At 41.4% G+C, this 24,237-nt stretch overlaps 1 protein-coding gene across 2 annotated transcripts; it reads right to left on the reverse strand.

Moving 5' to 3' along the window:
• Positions 1–955: 955 nt before the first annotated feature.
• Positions 956–24,154, reverse strand: ptp4a3b (protein tyrosine phosphatase 4A3b). Of its 2 annotated transcripts, none has more exons than XM_026999985.3 (6): positions 24,005–24,154; positions 6,960–7,537; positions 6,584–6,676; positions 3,407–3,537; positions 2,334–2,408; positions 956–2,144 (listed from the first exon to the last, which is right to left on the reverse strand). In XM_026999985.3, exons 2-6 carry the CDS (start codon positions 7,062–7,064, stop codon positions 2,027–2,029), a joined length of 522 nt encoding a protein of 173 aa, XP_026855786.1. In that variant the 5' UTR covers positions 7,065–7,537; positions 24,005–24,154; the 3' UTR covers positions 956–2,026. The 2 variants fall into 2 exon arrangements, with proteins under 2 accessions (XP_026855786.1, XP_026855785.1); XM_026999984.3 differs by lacking the exon at positions 24,005–24,154 and adding an exon at positions 8,101–8,282.
• Positions 24,155–24,237: the final 83 nt, after the last annotated feature.

Here is a 24,237-nt window from a genome sequence, read left to right on the forward strand (position 1 = left end):
ATGTTTATTTCAGCATCCACATTTTTCTGTCAGATACAGCACTCAAGACTCATAACACTATAGGCCTGACAGAGTAAAAATGTTATACTTCTCTTTATACTATCCAAGTGCCAAATTCCTGCCCAAACAAGATGAATCCAGATTATGCAAATATGTTTAGTGATCACAAGGATTTTGCTGTTTCTTTTTATCATATTAACACCAGTGGTTATCCAGGAGGCTGAAAATGAATCGGTCAGATGTAGCCTGCTTGGTATAAAAAGCAAATATGTAGATGGCAGTAGCAAACCTGAGAGACTATGGAAAATCGCAGTGCCGGACAACCAGGAAAACATTCTATATAAAATAGGCAGAGATGTGTTTGACCACCATAATCAGGATGCTGTTAGTTGAAGTAGCGTGGTCTTTACTAATGGTGCTACTGCTATTGGAAGCAGATGGAGGACTCTGAAGCCTACAGAAGCCTTTTAATTATTCCAATTAAGGTAAATGTTTCATACATTATTGCAGACACCAATGAAGCTTTAAGCACAGGAACATGAATGCTCTTTACTGGCCAAGTCTTTTAGCTGCTCTGAGTCCCATTGAGTACACTGGTCACTACAGCTCCTAAACCAAACCTGTAGCGTTGGTCTCCAGGGCCAGCAGGGCATCATCACGGTATATCAGGTGATGTCTATGTCTATGCCACCAAGCATTTAACATTAATGGTTTTTTTGTTACTTTTTGTTTCCTAAACATGGTGAGAAAAGCTATGATTTTTTTTAAGATTCATGCAATATAAATGCAAATGACACTGAATTAAAAATGACATTGTAACCATCATTTCATTTCAGGTGCAAGGATACATAGCCATCATGTTACTGCCTAAATTCTTGCTGAACAGCACTGTCTATACAGAAATTCAACAATAAGGATTGGTTCCCCAAACCAAAGCATCAACTACAATGAGTCACACGTTTTAAAAATTACTTTATTAGCTTTATTGACTGTGAAATATCAGATCTGATTTTAATTTATAAGGCAGAAAAATGTGACAATGTATTGATTCATTTATTTTATGACAAAGCTCCAGGACTTGAGCCACATGTTAGTACCTGGATCACAGTTTGGTGATCGTTCATCCCAATGAATCAGGGGCTTCTACCATCTTACAACATATTTGAATTCCACAATTCCTTCCCATTTCCATGACAGCACAACCCGTGGAGAAATCAGGTGAGGAGACACTAGAAGTACACAGTATTCATGTAATCACTAAGTGAAGTGAATAAAGCCAGAAGCAGGTCAGAGGAGGAGTTCTGACATGATTTCTAACTGGCTTATTGATAACCTTCATCATCTCAATTTAGCAGAAGTGTGGGGCACTTCCTACTAGCCATCCACCTCACTGCCATACAGATCAACTGGCCAAACTAGTGGTGCAGTACTCTAATCCCAGAGTAGTTTAGACCACAATGTAAAAAAAATATAGCTCTAGTAAAAATCACGCACTAGCCCTCACAATGAAGTCATTTTCTGTCAATCCTCATTTCTCTGGGTTAAAGAAGAGCCAGATAGACGTGCCTTGTGAACCACAGTTACAGAGAGACAGTGCTTTAGGGTGTGCTGTAGTTACACTTTACATGATTATTAAGAAAATACAAACATGGACAAATAGTAATTTTCCATAATCTCACTCATGTTAGCTCTACCAAAGTGAGATCAAGTTGGTGGCTAGCTATGGTAAACAGTGTGATGGCATGATCATCTTTGGAGTGTGTGCTGCTGGCATTGCTGGTTATGAGTATTTGTGTGTGTGGTGTGTTTTTGCAATGTCATCTGGGAAAACACTTGCGATAGATGTGTGAAGACAAAATTTGAGAGGCTCGTCTTTCACAACCCTGAGCTTACAATGCCCCTCCAGTAAGGGGTCTCACAAACAGTAAAGGGTATAAAGTCCAAGTGAACTGGGTTTGTGGCATTAGTCTAATTGAATCCACAACCATTTATTCATTCCTTCAAGGGCAGACTGGCTAAGACAGGTTCACATGAGGCAGCACTTGTTCTTGTGGTTATGTGGGCTTTTAAAGCGCAGTCTCTGTTTAGGCCTGTACTTCTCCAGGTAGGTCAGCTGCTTGCTGTTGATGGCACCCCGGCGTTTCCTATTAAACAAAAGAACAGCCAAATCAGCCACAACATGAAACACTATTCCAGCTTCTCCCTGTTGAATTGTAACAGAAGGTGCCAGGAAGAGCCGATATTAAATCTGATTCCACTCTACTGTTCTTTAGAATGGTAGATATAGAAAAAAATGTTTTTGATGGTCACACCATGTTTATGTTCACACTCACTGTCTTATGAACTGGATGGCATCTTCATACTTCATTCCACTTTCTATCAGTGCTAGCGCCACCAGCACAGGAGCGCTGCAACATAATTGAATTCAAGGAGACAAACTGAGTCAAATTCAGGGGAAATAGAGCAGCACAAACAAACCTGTGTGTCCTGCCAAACAGGCACAAAACAGTTCCAGGGAGAGGGTTTCTCCTCGTTTGCTTGCCCTTTTAGAGCAAGGCTACCACCTAGTGCATGTGAAAGGTAGTTTGAGTTGTGCAGAGCTGCCAGCAATGATGTTGGCATGCTACATTACGTCCACTTACAAAGAGATAACTCAAATATGCTTCTAAAGACAAGTGATGGCATTGTTTAAGTCCCCAAAACCTGCTACATGTAATGACGAGAAGAAAAACATCTGCCTTTTTTTTGGTAAACATTTATAGGGATCAGTGTTTTTTGTATGTTTATTTTCCTGTTCTAGGAACTACAGTTCCAATTGTCTTAGAGAAATCTACTTTTACCATTTGGCCCTAACCCCTGACTACTTTGAAGTATCCAGAGAATACCAACCAATACCCTGAAGGCCTCATAAACATCGATAGCAAAACAAACTTGCCTGACTAAAACAAACATTGGCTCCCTGACAAGATGTTCAGAGGGCTCCCACAGGACCAGCAAACTACGTCAACAAGGCTGGTGCATCACCAGCCAAAGAGCGAGAGGAGGGAGGGAGAAAGGGTGAGAGGTGTAGAGAGAGAGAGAGAGCGCAGTATTGCCATTAACTTTCCAGCCCTGCCAATATTCAGCTGGGACTGCGTAGCCTCCTGCTCTAACCATTTATGCATTGTCGCTTAGTTACCATCCGGATGCATTTTCACAAGCATGTTACTAACAAGAATGTAATGACCTACAGCAGTTTGCATCTATGGAGGGATTCAGGGGAGGTGTGTTTAGAGGATGCAATTGAAAAAGCAGCTCATTGGCCACTTCCTGCTTAGTCAACAGATGTCTTCAATAAGAAACTGGGGCTAATATCAGAAAATCAACCCCAGGCAAACAGTTGATTTTGCCAACCGGTTCCACTCACCGGCCCAGTCCGGCAACACAGTGCACTGCCACACAGCTGCCTGGATCCTCGCCAAACTTATTCTTCAAGAGTGTAAGCCAGTCATCCACGATCTTCGTGGGAGGAGGGGCTCCATCATCAAAAGGCCAGTCCTGAAGTGAGAGTGAGAGAGATGGAGAGTGCGAGTGAGTGAGAGCAAGCTTCAGTGTCACTGTTAAAAAGTGTTTTTGATAACATGGGCCTAGCAAGTTCTGCCATCAGTATTATCTGAATATGGAGATGTCTGTGTGTGTGTGTCCTCATCACCACAGCCTGTGCTGTTGAAACATGCTGCCTACAGAAAGAGGTGCCACCCTGCACCTCTGACTCAACACTCTCTTCTGTAGCTCAATCGCACCCTCAGTGAAGTCTCTGATGTCTCCAGTGTGGTTCGCACAAGCTCGGTCGTGGCAAACACAGCATGTACTGTAGTACTCATGACCACATGTTCTCTCCCATTTTAACCAGCACCATCAGGAACACCACAGCACAGCATGCAGCTCCAAATGCAAGACCCGAATCAGATATGTCAGGGTAATGCCTCACAAACAGGCGAAACGAAACGTTTCCTAAAGTGATTCATAAGACATAACCTGATATTGAAGGCAGACGCAGTAGTAGCTCTAGATACATTACAAATGCATTTTTAAAGTAACTGCATTGCAGTCTCACTGAAAGATTTCACTGGGTTGTTATCCGAATAGAAAAAGTACAACAGGATATAATTGCATTTAAATTTTGCACTTCTTTTATGCCAAGGTATCTAAAGGTTTCGTACATTCTTTACTTAACATGGACAATTGATTTCATCCAGCAATGTACTTTTATATTTGATATAACCTTAGATTTTTGGGTGAAAATACTCAGAGAAATACAGACTTCTCTTGATGTTACTTTCATATCTGTAAGGGCATACTTGTAAACAGGTCATAACCTGTGGCTTTGATTTAACATCGGTTAAAAAAATACCAGTTAAATCCAGTAAAGACGTTAATAGCCCCCAGCCCCCGGTGGGTTTGTCCATAGTAAGAATTAATTCCAAGACCTCAAGCCATGAGTTCTGTGAGCTGCAGGAAAGCAGCTCTGTCTCCTGTCCCAGCCCTGCAAGCTAATTGTAGCAAAGGCCTCAGCATTTTCCTTGAATTGCACACCTGCTATTTCTCCAGAAACTTGACCCTCCTGTTAGAGGAGAGGGAGAAGCCTTTAGCACCTGTTTCCCATCAACAAACACTTCCATTTTCAAACACTCCGAGACACATGGTCACGCCTCTTTTCAACAGGATTATTCTTCTTGTTTTGTTTCGTTTTGTTTTTTTCCACAGCTTGAACTGACTGCAACACTGTGACTTCAGGATGTGAGCAGATAGTAAGATGTTAACTCCAGGTTCCTGTCATGGACAGAGTTACAACGATAAGCTATTATCAGTGGGAGAGCTGAAGAACCCTGATGGTTTTTCACATCCATAGCACCCTTACCCTTTATCACCAATGGTCTAGTACTATTTTTATTTGCACACACAGAGCGATAAACTCCAGTGCATGTTTTACTGGCAACCATGTTTGTAAAGCTTGCTGTAATGTTTCCCAGACTTGAGTACCTGTATGTGTGCAAGTAGTAACTGACAGATGATCAACCACAAACCCAGACAAAATTAGAGCTATTCTGAGAATTCTATGCCTCCTGTTCAACCAACCCAGTCAGTATGCCGACACCCCCAGCTCCAGATAACCTCAGTTCTCATACACACTGAAGCACTGCTCTGATTTGGTGGTGTACATCAAACGCTTGCAATTCAACTAAAGTCCTGCAGAATAGAGGGGAAAAATCACTGGAGCCATGGGAGAGATGAGAAAACCTCCAGTGTTCCACAGTAATGACTGAAAGGAACACCTGGTCTTAACCTGGATAATAACCCTTGCATGCCACTTTCTGCAGAACATTCTTCACAGTAATGAATTAGAATACAGCGTACTTAGCCTGAGTAACGCAAGCTCTAGAAGCTATAGGTGGAAATAAAATTGATAGAGAAAAGGTGGCATCCTATAGGTAGAACAAAAAAGGCTGGGATGGGTGGTGAACTAGACCACATAGCCAAGCTTATGTAGTTGCCATTTTTGCCTAAAAACTAGTACAGGTCATTTAGCAACAAGATAACTATGGAGTGGGCGGATTACTGAAGCTCCTGACATATTTGCCTCTGCTTTTCTAGAAACACAAATAGTTCTTAATAGGAAGAGCATTAAAGTGCATTTTAAGGTCTCTCTAAAAAAAAAAAAAATTCTTTTAAAAAGAGCTCTCTCTAGATTTAGTCTCCTCTTAATGGCACTGAGGCAGAGGCTATGTTACATAACTCTGTCTGCTGTGTTGCATGTCTCACATGCATTGGGTTATTCCCCCTCACCCTCCACCCTTTTTTTAAGGGTTACAGTAAATCCTGGGATACAGCCAAACAGGGAGAGTCCATCCAAAATCAAGTAACTAAGCTAGGAATGGGGGAGGGGAAGAAAGAGAGGAAAGAAAGAAACCAAGAAGAAAAAAAGGGTGTGGAAGAAAAGCCCTTGATGTTGGGAGGTGGGGTAGGCATAAAGTGAGACCCCTTTCAAGAGCTGCAGAGATTTGCAGACATCTTTTTACTCCAAGTTTCACAAAACATCTTTGTTCAGTGAGACTGTACTTAGAAGAATTTTGCTTGTAAGTGTGATCCAGGTTACCAAGATATGCCAAGATAAGATAGCCCTTAGATGAGCACTTACTCTGTGATGGTCTTTTAACAGAGTAATGCTTTAACTTCTGCCTAGACCATATACCCCATATTCTCTTAAAGCCATGCATGCTCCTGGAGCCCATAGAGTTAAGCACAAATGCCACATGACAAAGGAACTCCTTTAGCTGCATAGGGTTATACATGCATGTATAAATGCATGTGGATAATAATGTTTATAATTTCAGGAAAAATATGAGAGCTCATGTCTATAATGGAATCAAACAGAAGAGAAAATGAGTTTCCACTTATCTATTCAAACAGAAAACGCATGCAGAATTCATCATCCTCCTACATGGAGGGAATATGTGCAATGGAACAGAAGAGACACGATGTGGGGGGTTTCGGTAAAACTGGCAGCTCTTTAAAGCATGTGACAGCACAGCATGCCACTCACCATAACTGTGATTCCGTCCTTCTCCAGTGGTGTCTTATCATAGGTTACTTCACAGACTCGCACCACTGTAGTTACACCATACTTCTTCAAATCCTACAAGTGCAAAGTGATTATGCAACACCATGTCAACACAGTCTCCCAATTAAACCTTGCTCTTAACACGCTGTAATTTAACTACAGGATCAGCACTGCACAACTGTGCTAGAAGAATGTGACATATTGGAAGAAAAAGATTACGGACTTTTCTATTGGAAGGTGACATGACAATGCTAAAATATTTGTGAAAAGGGATGGAGGCATTATCTGCACTCAGTATTGTTGCTATACTGGTGTATGAACCTGCTAGTGGATCATGCTGACTGTACTCAGTCCTCACCTCAATGAATGTGCTCAGAGTGGCGTTGGTTGGGTTGTGCGTGATCAGGAAGCGCATGTTTTTGTAGCAAACCTCTACAGGGGCTGGACGGTTCATCCTGACCATGCCTAATAGCCAACGTATAGGTAGCGTGCTATAGGCCAGGCCAGTGTCCTCTGGGTAAACAGACCTCTAAACACACCCACTGACTTTACTACAGTAACCCCCTGACTCACAGGGCTACAATGACTGTACTCTCAGTGGAAGGCCTTGGCGAACTGCCGTGTCTCCTTCTATCTTTCAGAATAAATAAAAATGGGGGCCTGGTTCGCGGGGGCTTCTGGAAGCTGGGCGCATCTGGTTTGAATGGGGCTACTGGCGGGTGGAGCCCTGGGCCACAACGGCCAGTTAACCCATCTGGTGTGGTGGTGGTGGGGTGGTCAGTCAGCAGGGCCAGAGCAAGGGAAGCAGGGAGAGCCTTCCTCTGGGCATTCAGGTCTTGGGGCCACTGAGGCTCAGGCGTGGAGATGTTGGGCGTGGCAGTAGTCACCGCTGTTCTGCAAGAACTCCATCAACAAGGGAGAGGATGAAGAGCAGAGCTGAGAGAGAGCAAGAAAGAGAAAGTTATTGACACCAACAAAGCCCCACCATGGAACACTGAAATTACACTCGACAAAGACACAAACATGACAAAAGACATTCACAGACAGGGTGAGGTCCAGGTCCAACCACTGCGATACTCAGAGCTTTATCATACGTCGATCATTTTTAAATTAGGAGCAAACCACAGAGTAAAAATTATGCTATAAATTGTACCATTTTACGTACAACCCTAAATCCTCCAACAATACAACGGCCAAAAACAGGTACTCGACACATAGCCAACAGGTTCGAAAAGGCGCTGTCAAAAGACGGAAAGGCTTTTAAGAGCCAAGGGGGACGAAAAAAGTAGCCACCGCTGACTTGACAGGTTCTCAAACACGGCACTCCTCGAAACGAAAGCGGTACTAACGTTTTAAAATCTAACAAGGAACAACTAAAATGACATGGCAAGAAAAAAAAGCCTTTAAAATAAACTTTCATCTTACAACGCCAAACGAAGAGAAAGAGAAAAAACCGAAGTGCCAGCACAGCGGTAGAGCCAAGCTCGCTGCGCGCTTACCTTGACGTACGTCTGCGTTCCGTGCGGGGTTGAGCTCGCGTCTCCGGTCCCGAGAGCCCAGCGTAAATGACCGCGCTCGTCGACAATAAGAAACGTCTCTGCTCTGAACCAGTTAAAGCTGCCCGGGCTTGCCATATGACACTGACAGCACACACCGCTAATGTCACAAACAAATGCACTCTTAATGCTCTTAGGCGGGGTGAAAACCCGACCCCTCCCTCTCACTCTCTCTCCGGCCATAAAAATAGCACGACCAATCACACCAAGGTAGCACTCCGGTCTTAGACACTGACCGTGTCAGGGGGCTTTGCTAAATGCACCTGCTAACGAACTGACACGCGTAATCTCACATGCTCTCTCTTGTTCGCATCGCAAGCACATCATTCCAAACCCCTTACATGTTTTAACTCCTTTTTCTTTTCTTTTTTTTTGTTTTTAAAGCGGTGCTTCAAAAACAAAAGAGGCAAACGAACACGATCGTGTGTCCTGTGCTGACACTCTTACAATACCCATGTGTTAGATGTACCTTCTAGATTTAGGTGAGTAGATGATGAGAAAAGGAGAAGACATAACGCAAAGTTCTCTCCAAGACGCTAAAGCCGTGTCGTGTGTCAGATCAGCAGTCTGGGTTAAAGAACTTGAGAGGAAACGGGCGGAAGACGTACTGATAAAAGTGACGTTCTCCACAGATGTTTGCCACACTCCTCAAAAAAAGTAAACTGACAGGGCTTGGGAATTGGCACCGTACGCTTTTCCTAAACGAATGCACAAAATGACTGAAACATGTTACTCTAAAATGACTTGGGCCTAATAGATGTACACTTTAGAGTAACATCTGTTACCAATTTTGAATAAACGTTCGGTAGCATGTTTACTAAAACAAGGCATATACTGAACCAAGTGGCAATTTACAGTGGCGTGAGAAATATTTAAACCACAGCGATCGCTTTTTGAAGCATTTTCTTTATTTGACTGCTTTTTGTTTAACCAAGTCTAAAAGACTGAAATTTCTGTGACAAAGTTCCAGAGGCAAAGGTTCAACTTTGCCTCACAAACATCGACTTACTTCAGCTACTTCGCCAATTTCTAAAACAGCCATGCTCAAGATGTTTAACCAATAGCTCTGCAGTTCAAAATAAATGTCTTTATAAAAGATACTACAGTGAGTGTAATAGCAACTAATGTATCCAGTTTGACCATACTGATTTAATTCTCAAATATATATATATACACAATGTTGTATACCAAAAATATTCTAAATTTGTCTGTAAAAATGTGTGTAGCTCAAACGATTATTTCATGTTTGGCATAGAACGTAACCAAATAAAAAAAGACTGCCAGGTTGAGTACAGTGACTTTTACATAACTGCAGCAAAGCCTAGCCCAGGCCCATTTTCTGTGCTTCCAGAACACCTAATGAAGAACCTTAGGCAAACCAGCATAATGAATATTTCAAATCCCTTAAAAAACAGAGACGGGGAAACCACCTCTGTACAACGGTGGCATCTTAGTTTTAACACTCCCACCAAAATCGAAACAAGCTTATGTAACCTTAGCCTGGGTCTCGAATCCAGCTGTCTTGAGTTTCACAAGGATGTCCAAGTGTGGTCAACTCACGCCAACCGTGAGGAGACGGACTGAGGATGGTCACTGTGAACACTAGAAAAAAAAGTCTTACTGATGATGCTAACTCCAGCCTTCCTCATCACAGATCAATGCTAATTTCAGTCACGTGTACACGTGCTGATTCCCCAAAACATGCAGCCCGATTCCAGTCCAGGCGTGGTCAACACATCCACCACATCGTTGGCCGAAAGTCAATGCTAAACTCACCTTCAAGCTAGCCTTCTATTGCTCTCCTAAGTGAGAGCGGAATGCTACTCGGGAGTAATCCCTTTACGCAATGCTGAGGTCAAGCATATAGATGCAGCTCAGCTGTGGCTATCCACCTCATGAACCAGGAAAACTCACACGAGAGAAAAAGGAGACAGGTGGCACAGAAGATGCAGTAGGTGCAGCATGCTCACTGCCACACCTGTGGGTCACAAGGAACTTGTATACAAACTGCTTCAGAATTAAACTGGGCTAGCTGATAAGTCTAGGTTGTTTGTAAACAGGCTTACACAAAAGGCTTCCTGAATATTTTTTTTTAGATCAGAAGTCCTGGCAGAGTATCAAACACACCCATTATCTAAAGGACAATGGGCGTAATCATTTAAAACGAGGACAACACAATCACGCATGACTCGCGCATGAAGCTGCTGTAAATGAGCAGACACTTGGCTGTGCCACCCGTGTTTAGTGTTTGGCTTCTCCTGCAGGGCACCAAACCAAACCTTGCATTTAAGAATGTGATAAACACAACTGTAGGTGACACAAACAAAACACATGTACACACGCACATGCAAATCCGAAAACGTATCTAAAACTGAATTAAAATCACAATGTGTAAGGCCAAAATAAACACCAAATAGGTAAACAAAGAATACAAACAAACAAGTATGCTTACCTTAAGAAGTAAGCCTTATGAGAAGTGCAGACATGGTCTTAATCAGGGACGTGACATAAGAGGCTCAAGCTTCCCCAGCCAGACACAAGTATCTACACTCTGCACAACACATGCAGAAGGCACAGCCGATTGTGCACAGTCTAGAAAAATCTAAAGCCCATTCTCAAGAATCAGATCAGTTTTGAATACAGCTGAATTCAACAGGCTTTCTTTCTATGCTTAGAAACCCAGAGGGTCTGGGATGTCATTTGTAGAGCAACTTAGGATGTGACTAACTTGTGTAATGTTACATCATTGTTAAAATGAATACAAACATGAACTCTAGAATTCACATCAAGGACTCCCAGAGTCAGGTGGATGTTCTTATACCCATATTAAATAATAAAGTTTCCATTAATGTCTGCCATTAACACCAGACAGTATTAGTTTGATTAGCCCAACATTGGTCAAATAAATGTTGAGAAAGTAATAAAAATGATAATCAGTTAAAACTTTGATTCAGAAAATATTACAAATAGCTAGATCACCCACTAAAGAGTCAAGCTGTTGCCTTCCTGTTAGGCAGAGTTCTGGACTTATTGCAGAGGTTACTGGTGCATACTGTGTTTGAAATACAGGTCTGACATTAGCATGGCCACTGTAATCAGCATTTATTTAACTTGGGAGGACCAACAGAGGAGTTACCCTGTTCACATATCACTTCACATGACCCTTGTGGAAGCGTTCCCTTCTGCTCGCCCAACATCATGGCCAGCAAATACCAGCAAATTGCACTTGGTAAACAGTACCTGCATGGAATCCAAAGCAATACCAGCATTTACAAAAACAAAACATAAATAACCCTAAACAAACAAACAAACAAAAAACAAACAAACAAACAAACAAACCAAAAAAAATATGCACGCCTCATTCCACGCGGCACGGGAACGTGGCACACCTTCCAACGGCATACTGATGTCAACACAAAGGCATGCTTTCTCCACCTTCTCCCAATGACGTTTTAGCAATGCAAACAACTGCACCGCACGCTCTGACAGCTACTCGAGGAGAGGGGGGTGGTGCTGAAGCGCACCAAAGGCCCACAGGTGCCCCTCCTGCATGCCAGAGCCGAACCTAGCCCTGACGGGGATGAAGATGGCCCTTGGGCCATTCTACAGGGCACTTGACCGAGGATTTGAGCTGCAGGACACTGTGCCTCTCACTGCCATCTGTGTTCTAAATTTAACCCTCTAGCAGCTGCCATCTAATAAATTTAGGCGGAGCTCAAATGAAGAGGGCCTCTGCATTTTAGATAAGCCAAAAATGTGGCGAGCCCTATGGGATTGTTTTGAAATATGAGTATCCCCTGACACGCTGGGTGCTCCGGACAAGCATCACATTCATGATACAACTGAATGAATTACCCATGTGAAAAATAAGTAGATGCAATTTACAGCCATGTAGCTACAGACGTGCAAGTCAATGATGTCCCTGGGTCTGAAAGACTATTTCATGTTTGGAGGCATTCCAAAAGAACTTATAAGAGCACAGATTCCATCACTCTCACACACACACACACACACACACACACACACACACACACACACACACACACACACACACTCACACACACACTTTACTTCAACAAAGACAACTACAGTGTGAGCTACATACTGTTTTCAAAATGAAAAGTGCATGCAGTCAAAGCCATACAGCTGACATCAACAGACAAAGCTTAGTATTTCCACTTACATCAAAAAACAGGCCCCCAAGTCCTGGCTATTGTCAGTCACAGAAAACATACCAAAGACTACATAAACAATAACTTATCACTTATGCTCCAACAACAGAAAGTGTGACTTTTAACAAATTGGCTAGCCCAGTAAAACGGCTTTTCATGGCTATTATGATCAATCATGCCACAAATAAACCAAACTCAGGCAGAGGAAAATCGCCGGAGGTGTGAGAAGAGAATGAATTCATTTCCCCATGTAAATGCCTGATGTACCTATTCTAGTCTGATGATGTCCAGCCAAAACCACCTGTCAGCATTGATATACATATTACCAGCTCTGAAAGCAGAGTCGAAGACATAGTTTCTGATTTAAATTTGCCCAGTGATGGATTGACTATTTCTCTGTTTCAGGTGCCAGGTGTGCAAAGTTTATTTCAAAACATGGTAGTAAAAATAAGTGACAGTGATCACCTTTAAAAGTAAAAATATGCATGGAGCATACTGCACTAGAACACAGTCACAAAATAAATCCAGGATTCCATCCAGATATAGGGCGCATTCAGTGAGGTTAGATTGTGGCCTTGAAGATTTTTCAGGATATTATCAATATCTTACTGGAAATTCCATCCTTGGACCCCAAAAAGGCACATTCATACATTGCAGCCTTTGACATGATGGCACAGTTTGTTCAAGTAAACATAGTGAAAGGAGATCATGCTAATGACAGTCATCCAACGAGCCTAGTTTTTACAAGTCAGGAGTAATGCAAACAAACACTTAGCCTGAGAGACAGAAATGGGCCTGAGCAGACACTGCCGTCACTGACACACGTAACACATGGAAACCCAGGGGAACAGATGCCTTGAAGACAACTTAATGCTCAATGACATGTAATGAAGGCTTTATTTAGTGAGTTCATAGAGTTGAATAAGCCTGACATCAACACCAACGATGATGGCCATTGCAAAACATCACCCTTGTGCTTCTTTGTGGGGTGTCGGCCAGAACATGTCTAATGCCAACAACCAAATAAAAATATTTCCTATTCTGTCCTTGCTTCAAAGCAGCTGCCTGAGGGATACTATAAACACATGACAGCTATATCTTTATCCCTTTTGACCTGCTGTACCTGATGGCCCTCAAAGCAGAATGAAAGGATGACGAATGTAATCCATTTGAAAACAGTGAGGTCACCCTGTCCCTTCAACCACACGACAAAGCTAAGCACCAATCAGGTCATACTGAGAAATTTCTAGAACACAGCGACCTTTTTGAGTGCATAACATGCATACAAGCCCAAATCTGAACCATCTCCTAAACAATACCTTCAGTCATATTAGTATATTTGTGGCTTGCATGAAGTGACTGGGGTTGGAGATCAATTTTAACTGCACTGCCACAGAGACTGACATGATTGGGTATATAGTGTGTATACCAGTGTAAAAAACAAACACATTACTTGTTTTCCCACAGAGTAACTTCAGCTGATGCGGATTTCCTCCTTAACCTAATGCAGTTTACTTCAAGAGTGGGGAGCCCCTTTGAGGAAATACATGTTTCCAAAAATAGGACCACTTGAAATGTGTTTTTTCAGCTGAGCCTAAAGGTTAGTGTCAGACAAGGGCTGGGATAACTGGGCTGGGCAGAGGGAAAGCCACAAGTCCTGCTAATTGTGTTTTTTTAAAGCCATTTGAGACAGACAGACAAGGAGGAAGGCCAATGCACATGCCTCAATTTGACCCATTGAGGAAGCACTGCTTCAACACGGAAGTCAGAATTTGATGAGCTAGCCAAAGCCCATGGTCTGGTGTCACCCTGGAAATATCCTTTACCACTTTTGCCTAAAGAGGCATGGTGACCTAGTTCGCAGTCAAAAATGTCGGTCGCTGTACTTGAATCCAATTGGAGGATGTTAGAGAGGTGTACCTGATTTGCATACAACAAAGGACAAATGAAAACAGGTAGACTTGCTGTGAATGTTCTGAGCAATCTCCTAATGACAAGTGCCAGCGATATGATCCAAGCTGGCTCTTTTAATGGAAGTCCACCTGAGGCCAAACAGGGCCAGGCAAGACCCAGCTGAACTCTCTCCAACATCCATGATAGACGTTTACATGAAATAGCAGTGATCTCTCAGTAAATTTCAACCTCTTCTTCAACATGGGCTATTTGGTCATTTCCCGTAAGAAGAGCCGAGAAGAAAAAACCCAGTGCAGATTCACAGCTCAGATCTGGTCCATGGTATAATCAGTGTGTCCTAGGCAACCCAACCTTATTACTAGTTTAACAGCATGTGGTTTACATTTGCCTCTTAAATCCTATAGAATAATAATGAATAAATGTTCAAATCAAACACCAACTGTATCAAGATGTTATATTCTATATGCATTCTAAAAGGACCATTTAATAAAAATGTAATTAAAAATACTACCTCAAAACTATTTTTTTTTAACCAGACACCAACATTTGTCAATGTCTTTACTAAACTGACATTTTACACGCTATTAAATGTAGTTTACCACTAAATGCATTTTTCTCATTTTACTATTCAAGAATAATTAATTGGAATGAAAGGTCATAATGAACCTGCCAAGTGTGCCTTTAAGAGAGTGTCCTACTTCTGCAGCCCAGTCTCCTCTAGATAGCAGGAGTCCAGTGTCAGGCCCATCTGCCTTCTGTCACTCAAACCTGTGCTGAAGCAGTTTATTTGCCCTTTCACAAAACATGTGTAAAATACATTACCCTTAGTAACCATGTCACTGCTGGAGCTGCATGATATGGAAATTATCATTTAATATCCCTAAAGCAAAACTCCTGCCATTGAAAGAAATGGACATTTGAATCATGTCCTTAACACAAAAACAAATGGACTGCAGTGACCTCTTCACACATGACCCTGCACAGGTTCCACATGCTCAACTACATTTTGTCCCAAGATTATCCACCTTCATAGTAAGGGCTAAACACTGCACCCTCTTAGACCAAGGCCCTTTTAGCTACAAGAGTTCCAATCCTAATTGGTGTGCTGGGGCTTCCCAATACCCCTGGGCATCCCTGTGTTTATCTTTAAGACAGAGCCTGGAGCTCTACTCAAAGATGAATGCAAATGAAGCCTGGAAAACACGATTCCCACAATAGGAATGGTCCGGTGGAATCCCCACAGGAAGCGTTTCCCTTCATTGTGTCTGTGTATGCTGGCCTCTGGGATATCAAGGGAGATCACTGACACAGGCTTGCTCTCTGCTTTCCTCTCGCTTGCTAACTTTTGATTCCTTGATGGAACTACACAGAGCTCATGACGTCTCCATTCCATGTATAGAATTTTGCTTTCCATCAAAAAACAGTGTTCACTTGAACAAGTCAGACCCATCTCATCTTTCCTTATAGCACGCTAACGCAATCAGTGTGTTAGCACGTCTGTCTTGATGTATTGGATGACTAGAGCCAGAGCAAACCCAATAGAGGTGGACCAATTCAGATATTAGGAAAATATTCTAGAGCTTTTATTTTTGTGTAACCCTAAACTTTATTAATTACACAAAGCACTGGGGAAAAACGTTTTCAGCTGTAGTGTTATTGCTCTTTCTAGTTTGAGAAGCTTAAAACGTCAAAAAGAGTGACTACTTTGATTTTAATAACCAACATTAGTTCAGTACAGCATCCATGATTCACTTAAATGTAAACAGTTTATTAAAGGAAACCTGCATTTTCATATGTATTCTTTTCCCATCATTCCTCTCACTTTTGATATCTCTCTATTCCATGGTCCCCTTCCACTGCTTCTCTCTCTCTCTCTCTCTCTCTCTCTCTCTCTCTCTTCCCCCCCCCGCGTTACATTTAAGTTTTCAAGTTTGGTTTATTTGTCACATACATAGTCATACACAGTATAACTCGCAGTGAAATGGTGGAGACTGCTCTGTCCAAACTGAGGAAAAAGAAAAACAGGCGTGCACAGAGAAATATATATATATTCTATATATGTACAAAAATATATTAACAATGTATGTACAATATATGTATATTATGTTTATATACACAATATACAATGTATATGGTTGTGTGTATATATATATATATATATATATATATATATATATATATACACACACACACACACACACACACACACACACACACACACACACACACACAATGTACAGATCCATTTTGTAAAATGACATTTACAGTTTTTATGTTACATTTATGGCATTTAGCAGACTTTGTTCTTTATATGATGATGTTAAAGAAGTAATCATATAAAGATCATATAACAATCTGCTCTCCACTAAAATCTCTGGAAAATGCATCATTGGAAAATGTTTTCTGTACACTGTCAGGACAGTTGCATGATTAAGACGGAACTGATTATTTTCAGTGATACTGTTATTATTATGTTAAGACTTAGAGATTACAATTCAATCTACAATATAAAAACGCCGTCACAATGCACTCCACTTGTACAGCAGCGATTCATCAGCACATTCACAGAATACTTAAGGAGATTACAAGCTTATTCAGCATGGACACAGAAAAATTCTCTACTAATTCGCTGAGTAGTAGCACAAGAATGTCATTCTCTACTGTGGGCTTAGTACACATTACTCGTCTGATTTACCTACTCTCCATTAAGCAGAATAATTACAGGAGAAGTTGTAAGTTAGGTAATATATAAATAGAGAGAGGAAAAATTATGCCCTTTATCAGCAAGGCAAAACTGTTTTTAACAATTAATAATTCAGCACATCCTCATAAAACATATCCCTCCCCCCCCCCCCCAAGTCCTATTATAGTGGTAAATCTCAAATTATAACCTTACCCTGCAGATGACCCATTGAGGACACTTTTCTTCTAGTTTATTCAAGTTGAAGAAAATTTGTCTCTCACACCAGCCGTGCACACGGTGCAGCAGATGTGCGCAGTTTAAGAGGCTAAATGGTCTGAATACCCATTCACACCTCAACCACTTCCTATTTTAAAAAAAAACAAACATGCTTCCTGTGTATTCGCATGCAAACTTTAGCCATCAGCTGCGAGCCCTACATTCATTCAGATTTTAAATACCAGTTCGGGGGAGCATGACTCAGCAAATCATAGTTTATAGTTTAATTGGCTAGTACTACATTTAAACAGTGTGTTCTCTCCTGTCCATCCCTATTCTTGTCTTTTGCTCTCTTTATTACACAGCAGATAAACAGGACCTTCCTGGCAGAGTCTGTGAGAGGGACCCTCTCATGGAAAGGCATGATTACAGGAAGATCTTTCTTAGAGCAACATGTCTGTTTCTGGCATGTCATTATGTAGCAGGTTACTCAGAAACGGGTTCATACACTCCAGAATGATTCAGGGCCTGCAGCAGTTCATGCCCAGTATTTAGTGCCAAATAAATCATAAATCACAGTCACGTTTTAACGCTATATTAATAATAATTAAATCATTGTACAATAATACTAATGATAATACTAATGATTTGTTTGCTGCAATTAAAAACAGAGAGCAAAGGTCAGTTTCAAAGAGAATTACCAAAGATTCCCAACATTTAATAGTTACAAATAGTTTCTATTTCCTTCAGCCTATCATCACAAATTGATCTCCGAGTGTTTTTAATTAGGTTTACCATCTCATCTCTGTCCACATAGCCTACAGCACAGGAACAATCTTCTTTAATAAAAAAAAAAGGCCATCCATAATATTTAGTGCCAGCATTACAGTGATCTCCCACCCCCTTGATCCTCCATTTTCCACCTCTGTTTATGTCCAATGTTCCAGCCACACAGTTCATATTTTCCTAATAAAAGGGGAGTTTTACTGCTGTACAGTACAGGAAGCCACCCCTAGCCCCATTGTGGCAGATAACGTCACTGGTTATGCTTCACCATTCTGGACCAAGAGCAACCCTGCCAACACTCCACTGCTCAGGCACCGCTGGCGGCTAAACGGGAGCATGGGGCGAGGGCTGTCAGCAGCACACCGTGTGAGCAGCAGGTAGCAGGAAAGCCCGTCCCTGTCTGAGCCCTTCCTGTACTGGCCTCATTAGAGCTAGGCTGAACCGCACACCTTCCTGGCTCACAGCTGAGGGCTAAATCACTGCCATTTAAACAATCCGAGAACAGAACTCAAAAGACATCATGTTCCACGGAAGGAGCATTTATGAGCTAAACAAAGCATGAGGGTGAGTTTGTGGTATGGCATTACCTGGACTTGCATAGCAGGTTATTTTTTCCTTCTGCTTTGTAAACACTGCAGCATGACATCAATACTAGTACACTGCAAAATTTAAAGTTGCTGTTCTTATAGTTAAACTGGACAACATGCAACAAACAAACAAACAAACAAACAAACAAACAAACATGATGAAAACCTTATCATTTGGTAACTCTCATCAGCCATCATGAACAGTTTTGCAATTTTTTGCCCTGCAGCTCTTAGGGGAAGACTATAGTGAGACTATAGGAAAAATACAACTATAGAGAGATTATAGCAAAAAGACTTGATGGACCTTCATGAACAAATGCATTCAGGAAAAATCTAACATATAATAATTTGCTTTTTTCATTCAATGGTTCAAATTTGGAAACATGAATCGTTTCAGCTCTAGATTCAAGTTAATATTTGCTAGATCAATACATGCCAATTTTATCTAATTTTAATGTCTCCTGTCACCTATTAAGAGTGGATAATGAGGAGAATGGTAAAATGCACTTAAAATTTGAATTTCTCAACTTTGTTTTGTTTTACTTAAGATTTATTTTAATGAAATTATTCTATACTTGATGAATTAGTCAGGCACCCTGTTCATCTCAAAAGTAAAACTTAAGAGAATAGTTTTCCAGGTGTGGATTAAGCCTGTTCTTGGACTCCACTGCTGAGCCAAAGGCGAATCATAATTAAAAAATTCTGCTCAATCTTAGGCTTGAATTTAGAACACTTGCTCAATGTGCTTAATGTGAAATGTTCTATAAAGATATAGATCAGCACACTGCCTTCAACACACAGAAAATATGATACAATTTTCAAATGAGACATGTTTATTAAAAATATTCCTAACCAAATATGCAAATGGCCATTAAATAGGAAAAGGGGAAAACACATAACATGCTCAGTTTAATCAACCTGTTAGGTGTCATAAATGTTATTCAGAAATGAACAGAGAAGATGTGAACTGGAAAAACAACCCATAATTATAAACCAGTCAGGTGTGCTCAGAATATATTTTCAACCTTGCTCCTATAAAATTCTCCATCCCTTTCTGTGCTGAGCAAACAAGAGCCCATTCGCATGGGAGGGTGGACCAAATTTAGGCCAATGTGCCTTTTTTTTTTTAATGATATGTAAATGAATGTATGTAACTGAAACTAACGTCCACGCCCCAATCACTCATCAAAACAGTAATTGGCATTTTCTTCACTTCCCTCAAGAGGAGGTACACATTTCCATACTGCCTGCAGTACGCTCATAAATGTTTTTGCAATTCCGCAGCGTTAGTTTATGTGTTGCTCCTAACTGTTTTGGTAGTACAGGCACTTTGGCATTCTCGCTAGCAATGCCAAACTGGGCAATATACAAGAAAGGTTGTTGGCAGATACGCTCTATGTTGTGCATAGAGGTAAGACTTATTTTTAAATCTGTATTAAATCACTGTTGATAAAGTGTTATGGTTCAATGCTATGGTTCAGAGCACCATCTACATTGTTTGGCTTTTCGATACAGTGGGACTGTTTGTTCACCTATTTCCGACTGTTTGTGTCCATGTCTGAATAAATAGAAAAATGGGTATGATCTACTTCAAATTTGCATGCTGTCAAAACTTTCTTGGGTTAGGGTTAAGGGGGGGAAAAAAAAAAAAAAAAACTTGTTGCAATTTACCCATGCAGATTGTTGCAGTGTACTCATGCAGATATCTGCATGGGTAGACTGCAACAAGAAGGCATTGGGTATTACATTAGTTACAAATTTAACTATGAATTTTGATGTGTAACAATAGATGCCCTTCATGTAGCTGTGCAGAGGTCAAGATTTTCTGTCAATGATTATAAGCAGGGTATTCATACCATACCAAACAGGACATTTCGTAGGAACCTACTTGCAGTGACTAGCAACTCTACTTGTCCAGAATTTATAAACCTAATACAATCTACTTTGTATTAACTTTAACAAAACAAAAAGACAGAGAAATGGTGCATAGCACAATGAATGATGTACAACTGCAAAGTCACAAGACACAGGGACTCGCCTAGAGTGAAACTGAGACAGACCCAGGATTCAATGCCAAGATCACTGGGTAAGGAAATGCAATGTTAATCTTGTAGAACTGGGAGAACATGCAGGGCAACGACCAAGTGGCAGTGCAGCCCAAGTAGCACAGAGCTTTTTAAGTGAGACACATTTGAGCAGGTAGATATAGTTCAGGCAATGACAAGACACCAACCCCAGTGCCGCCTGCCTGACGGAGTTGTAGTCCATAAAAATTACTTACACCACCCAGTGTGAAAGTCTGTTTTGAAAGAGGAGCCTCATGTAAGTAAATCATCCAGTCTCTTTGACAAATGCCAAGAGTCATGCAAGCATAATACCTCAGAGCCTGGGATGAAATAATGGCGGCCTGTGCATCCTGCTCAACCATGAAGAAACTTGGTAGCAGAAATTCTGGAATAGGCCAAAGCCTACACTGACAGCGTTCTAGACTGAGGGGGCTCTAGTCTATTGCACTGCTGGCTCTATGTAGTTACTTTATTCTCCCACATGTAACTAGATCTTCTGAATTACGATACCATTAAAAGTAGTCTAAATACAAATATACATACATGCAAACTAAGTTACTGTGTAGTAAAATGATGTCAGTAAGTTATTTGAGATGGGCTATAGTGGTCAGTCATATCCCACTGTGATTGTCAGCCTTTTTCAAGGGTGACCGGAGGAGTATTACAAAGGGGTGAAACCCACTTAGTCTCGTCATGTCGACCAGTGCAGGTTGAATGCAGGTTAGCCTGACAACTTGAGGACTGCAAGCTAAAAAGAAGGTGACTTGACAAATTGAAGGCTGAAAAGCCTAACTGATGAAAAACTTGAATCAAAGTGAAAGAAACTACAATAGGAGGGTTTGCTAATCTTGTGATGTCTAGTCAATGTCCCATAGCAAGCCAACATTTAGCTTTGACTATAATGATTAAAGATCTTGGGGAGAAAACCGTACACAGTAAAACATATTGGATTATAAAATCATCATCATCACAGGGCATGACAGAATTTTTTGAAAACTTAATTTTTCTTAATGAAAGACATTTAGACCTGGAGTAGCCTATATAGGCATAAGAATCTGGTGCAGACGACAGAATGATCATAAGAAATGCTGGTTGGGAAATTCTGTGCTGTGTTTTCAGGTTGAGTTAAATTTACTGAGTTGTCATCATCATCTTGTTTGTGCCAGGCAAGTAAGGCTTGTAGCATGGTGAAGTGAGGAAGCATTTATGTTAGTAGACAATAGGCCAAAGGGAGCCCCTCTCCCTCAGGCTGACTTGGTGACTAATATGGACAACATAGCCGTGGTGTCAAATATTATGGGTAGTGATGCTGAAATACTGGAAAGAAGTGCCGCAGTGCAAAGTAAACAGTGTGCAACTGTAGCTGATTAATGCGCTTCAAGATTACCATCCTAGGCCATACCCAAACTACTGCCCTCAGCCCAACTCTGTGAAGCATTAGTCACAAATCATTCATAAATAGAAAGTACACCTACCTTCAGAGCAGTGCCATTATGGCCACTATGGGTCACAACAATGGCAGGCACCAGCAGCCAAGACAAGAAAAGTCCTAAATGCAAGGTAGAGTGAAAATGTGCTGGTAGTGAGACTTGGATGCAAGAATATGGCATTTCAAAGTGTCCTTAGATGTGGCACCAAAGAACTGTCTGGGCACCACAGTTAGAGTTCTCTGGGTAGCCCTCCATCCCTCAGGGAGGGGTCATATTTCATGGCACCAAATTTGATGGCCATGAGCCACAAAATCAAAAGCTTGCCACAAACTGAGTAACACAACCAAATGCCTTAAGCAAGGCATCAAGGACCGCTCCAGCTGTTGGCTCCACATTAGCTGACTGAACCGTGGACGTTGGGACAATGTACAAGTGTGAAAGAGAATGCAATACGCCCAATACACCCAGTTTAAAAAAAAAAAGTATTTTGGGCCAAGATGAGGGAGGAAGGGGTGTCCAGCCTCAAATAAGTCAACGCCATCTTAATAGTGTTCAACAAGATAGTCACAATGCAAGATATAATATAGGACAATTCAAACAAAGCAATTTATGATTGCTTGGAGATATATCATAAAACATGAGGATTCTCGAAAGAGGGGAATCTGGTGTGAAGGGTGAATCAATTGTGGATGTAGATAAGGCATAATGTCCTTAGAGGATAAAGAATTATCTTTCTGCAGCAGTACATCAGAGGGACATTCAGCCAAAGAGCCATCGGAAAAATCAGAACAGCACCTCTGAATTGCCAAGAATAGAGAATTTAGCATCCACACACGTTGACAAATCATCCACGTCACGCTCTTGGGTCACTAGCTAGATTTCTTGGCCGCTTGAGTACGAGGCTTGTCAGACAGGTTAGTGCTTAAAACATTTCTTTAATTCTCACCTCAGGCCAACAACATTTGATACAAACTAGGAGCGTCATAAGGGGATATTATGGGGCAACCTGTGGTAAAACAGGCAGTTAGCAAGGATGCTACTCTGGAAATCCAACAATAAAACGTACGTGCCAAACGTTTTGGCTAATCCGGGTCTTCGCTGAAGAAACAAGCAACAGAAGCCCAGTGGGGTCATTAATAAAAATCCGAGAACGACTAGATGAGATTTTGAACCTTTTGAAATCACCCGGCTGTGTACGATAAATTCAAGTTGTAAACCTGAGTTCCTGTAAGCAGAGGAAAGCGAGTTTTCGTTCTAAGTGAGCACACCGGCAAGTGCCTGAACAAGTATCCAGTAACCGCTATGACAATGGATTACCACAATTAGCTAGGTTAACTATCTTGAAAGTGTCTCTCAGATATCGTTGCTTTAAAAGGTCAACGCAAACTGTGACAGGACTATTTAGGAGCTGTACGAACAGTTAAGCCGATAATAAAGTTGCTAGGTTTTGTAGAAACATCACAAATTAATCGACGGACAGAAGAATTAAAATATTCTAACGCTATCTAGTTAGCTAACGCTAAACCTATAGTTATTTGCTTAGATACACGTTAGACAGCGCGGACACCCCTCCAGTTGCCTCCCCGCTAGCTATAGCGTTAGCTTGCTGCCTGCTTTGTCTGCACATTTGGATGCATTCTAGTTAGCTAGCGCTGGCTTAGCTAGCTACTACACTAAGTCAGAAGTATAAGTTAACCACAGTTACAACACACGTCCAGTTGAACATGTTAACAATTAATTACACAATGCCGACATACTCTACACAACTTCGCTTACTGATTTATGGTTCTATTAAACTGATTAGCAGTGACTGCTAACTGATGTAGCTAGCTAGCTTGTTAGTGAACTTAACTAAAACTCGCACTGCTATCCTAGCTTAGTAAATCTATTAGCTAGCATAGCGCAACACTAAGCCGCCACCGTATCATTTTCACATAATTAAGGACACACAGACAGCCTTCTTAGTTACTACAACACTTTAACGCATACTCACATCTCAGCATTGATCAAATTGGCCCATGTGAGGCAGGACTAGTAGCTAAGCGATGTCATTTTCTCCCTCCTACCGTATCCATAGGGACGCACAGTTACGATCAGCTTTAGCTTGAACATAAGTGGGGTGGGACCCTGTAGTGGGGCAGGTGCGACCGCGGGGGACTAGAATAACCGCGTAAGACTAATGTTTTACAACAGAATGATGTCTCCTTGTGTTCTATACATCTGCTC

Source organism: Electrophorus electricus, chromosome 14 (assembly GCF_041902795.1).
Source record: "Electrophorus electricus isolate QZ-2024a chromosome 14, ASM4190279v1, whole genome shotgun sequence".
Classification (NCBI taxonomy): Eukaryota; Metazoa; Chordata; class Actinopteri; order Gymnotiformes; family Gymnotidae; genus Electrophorus; species Electrophorus electricus.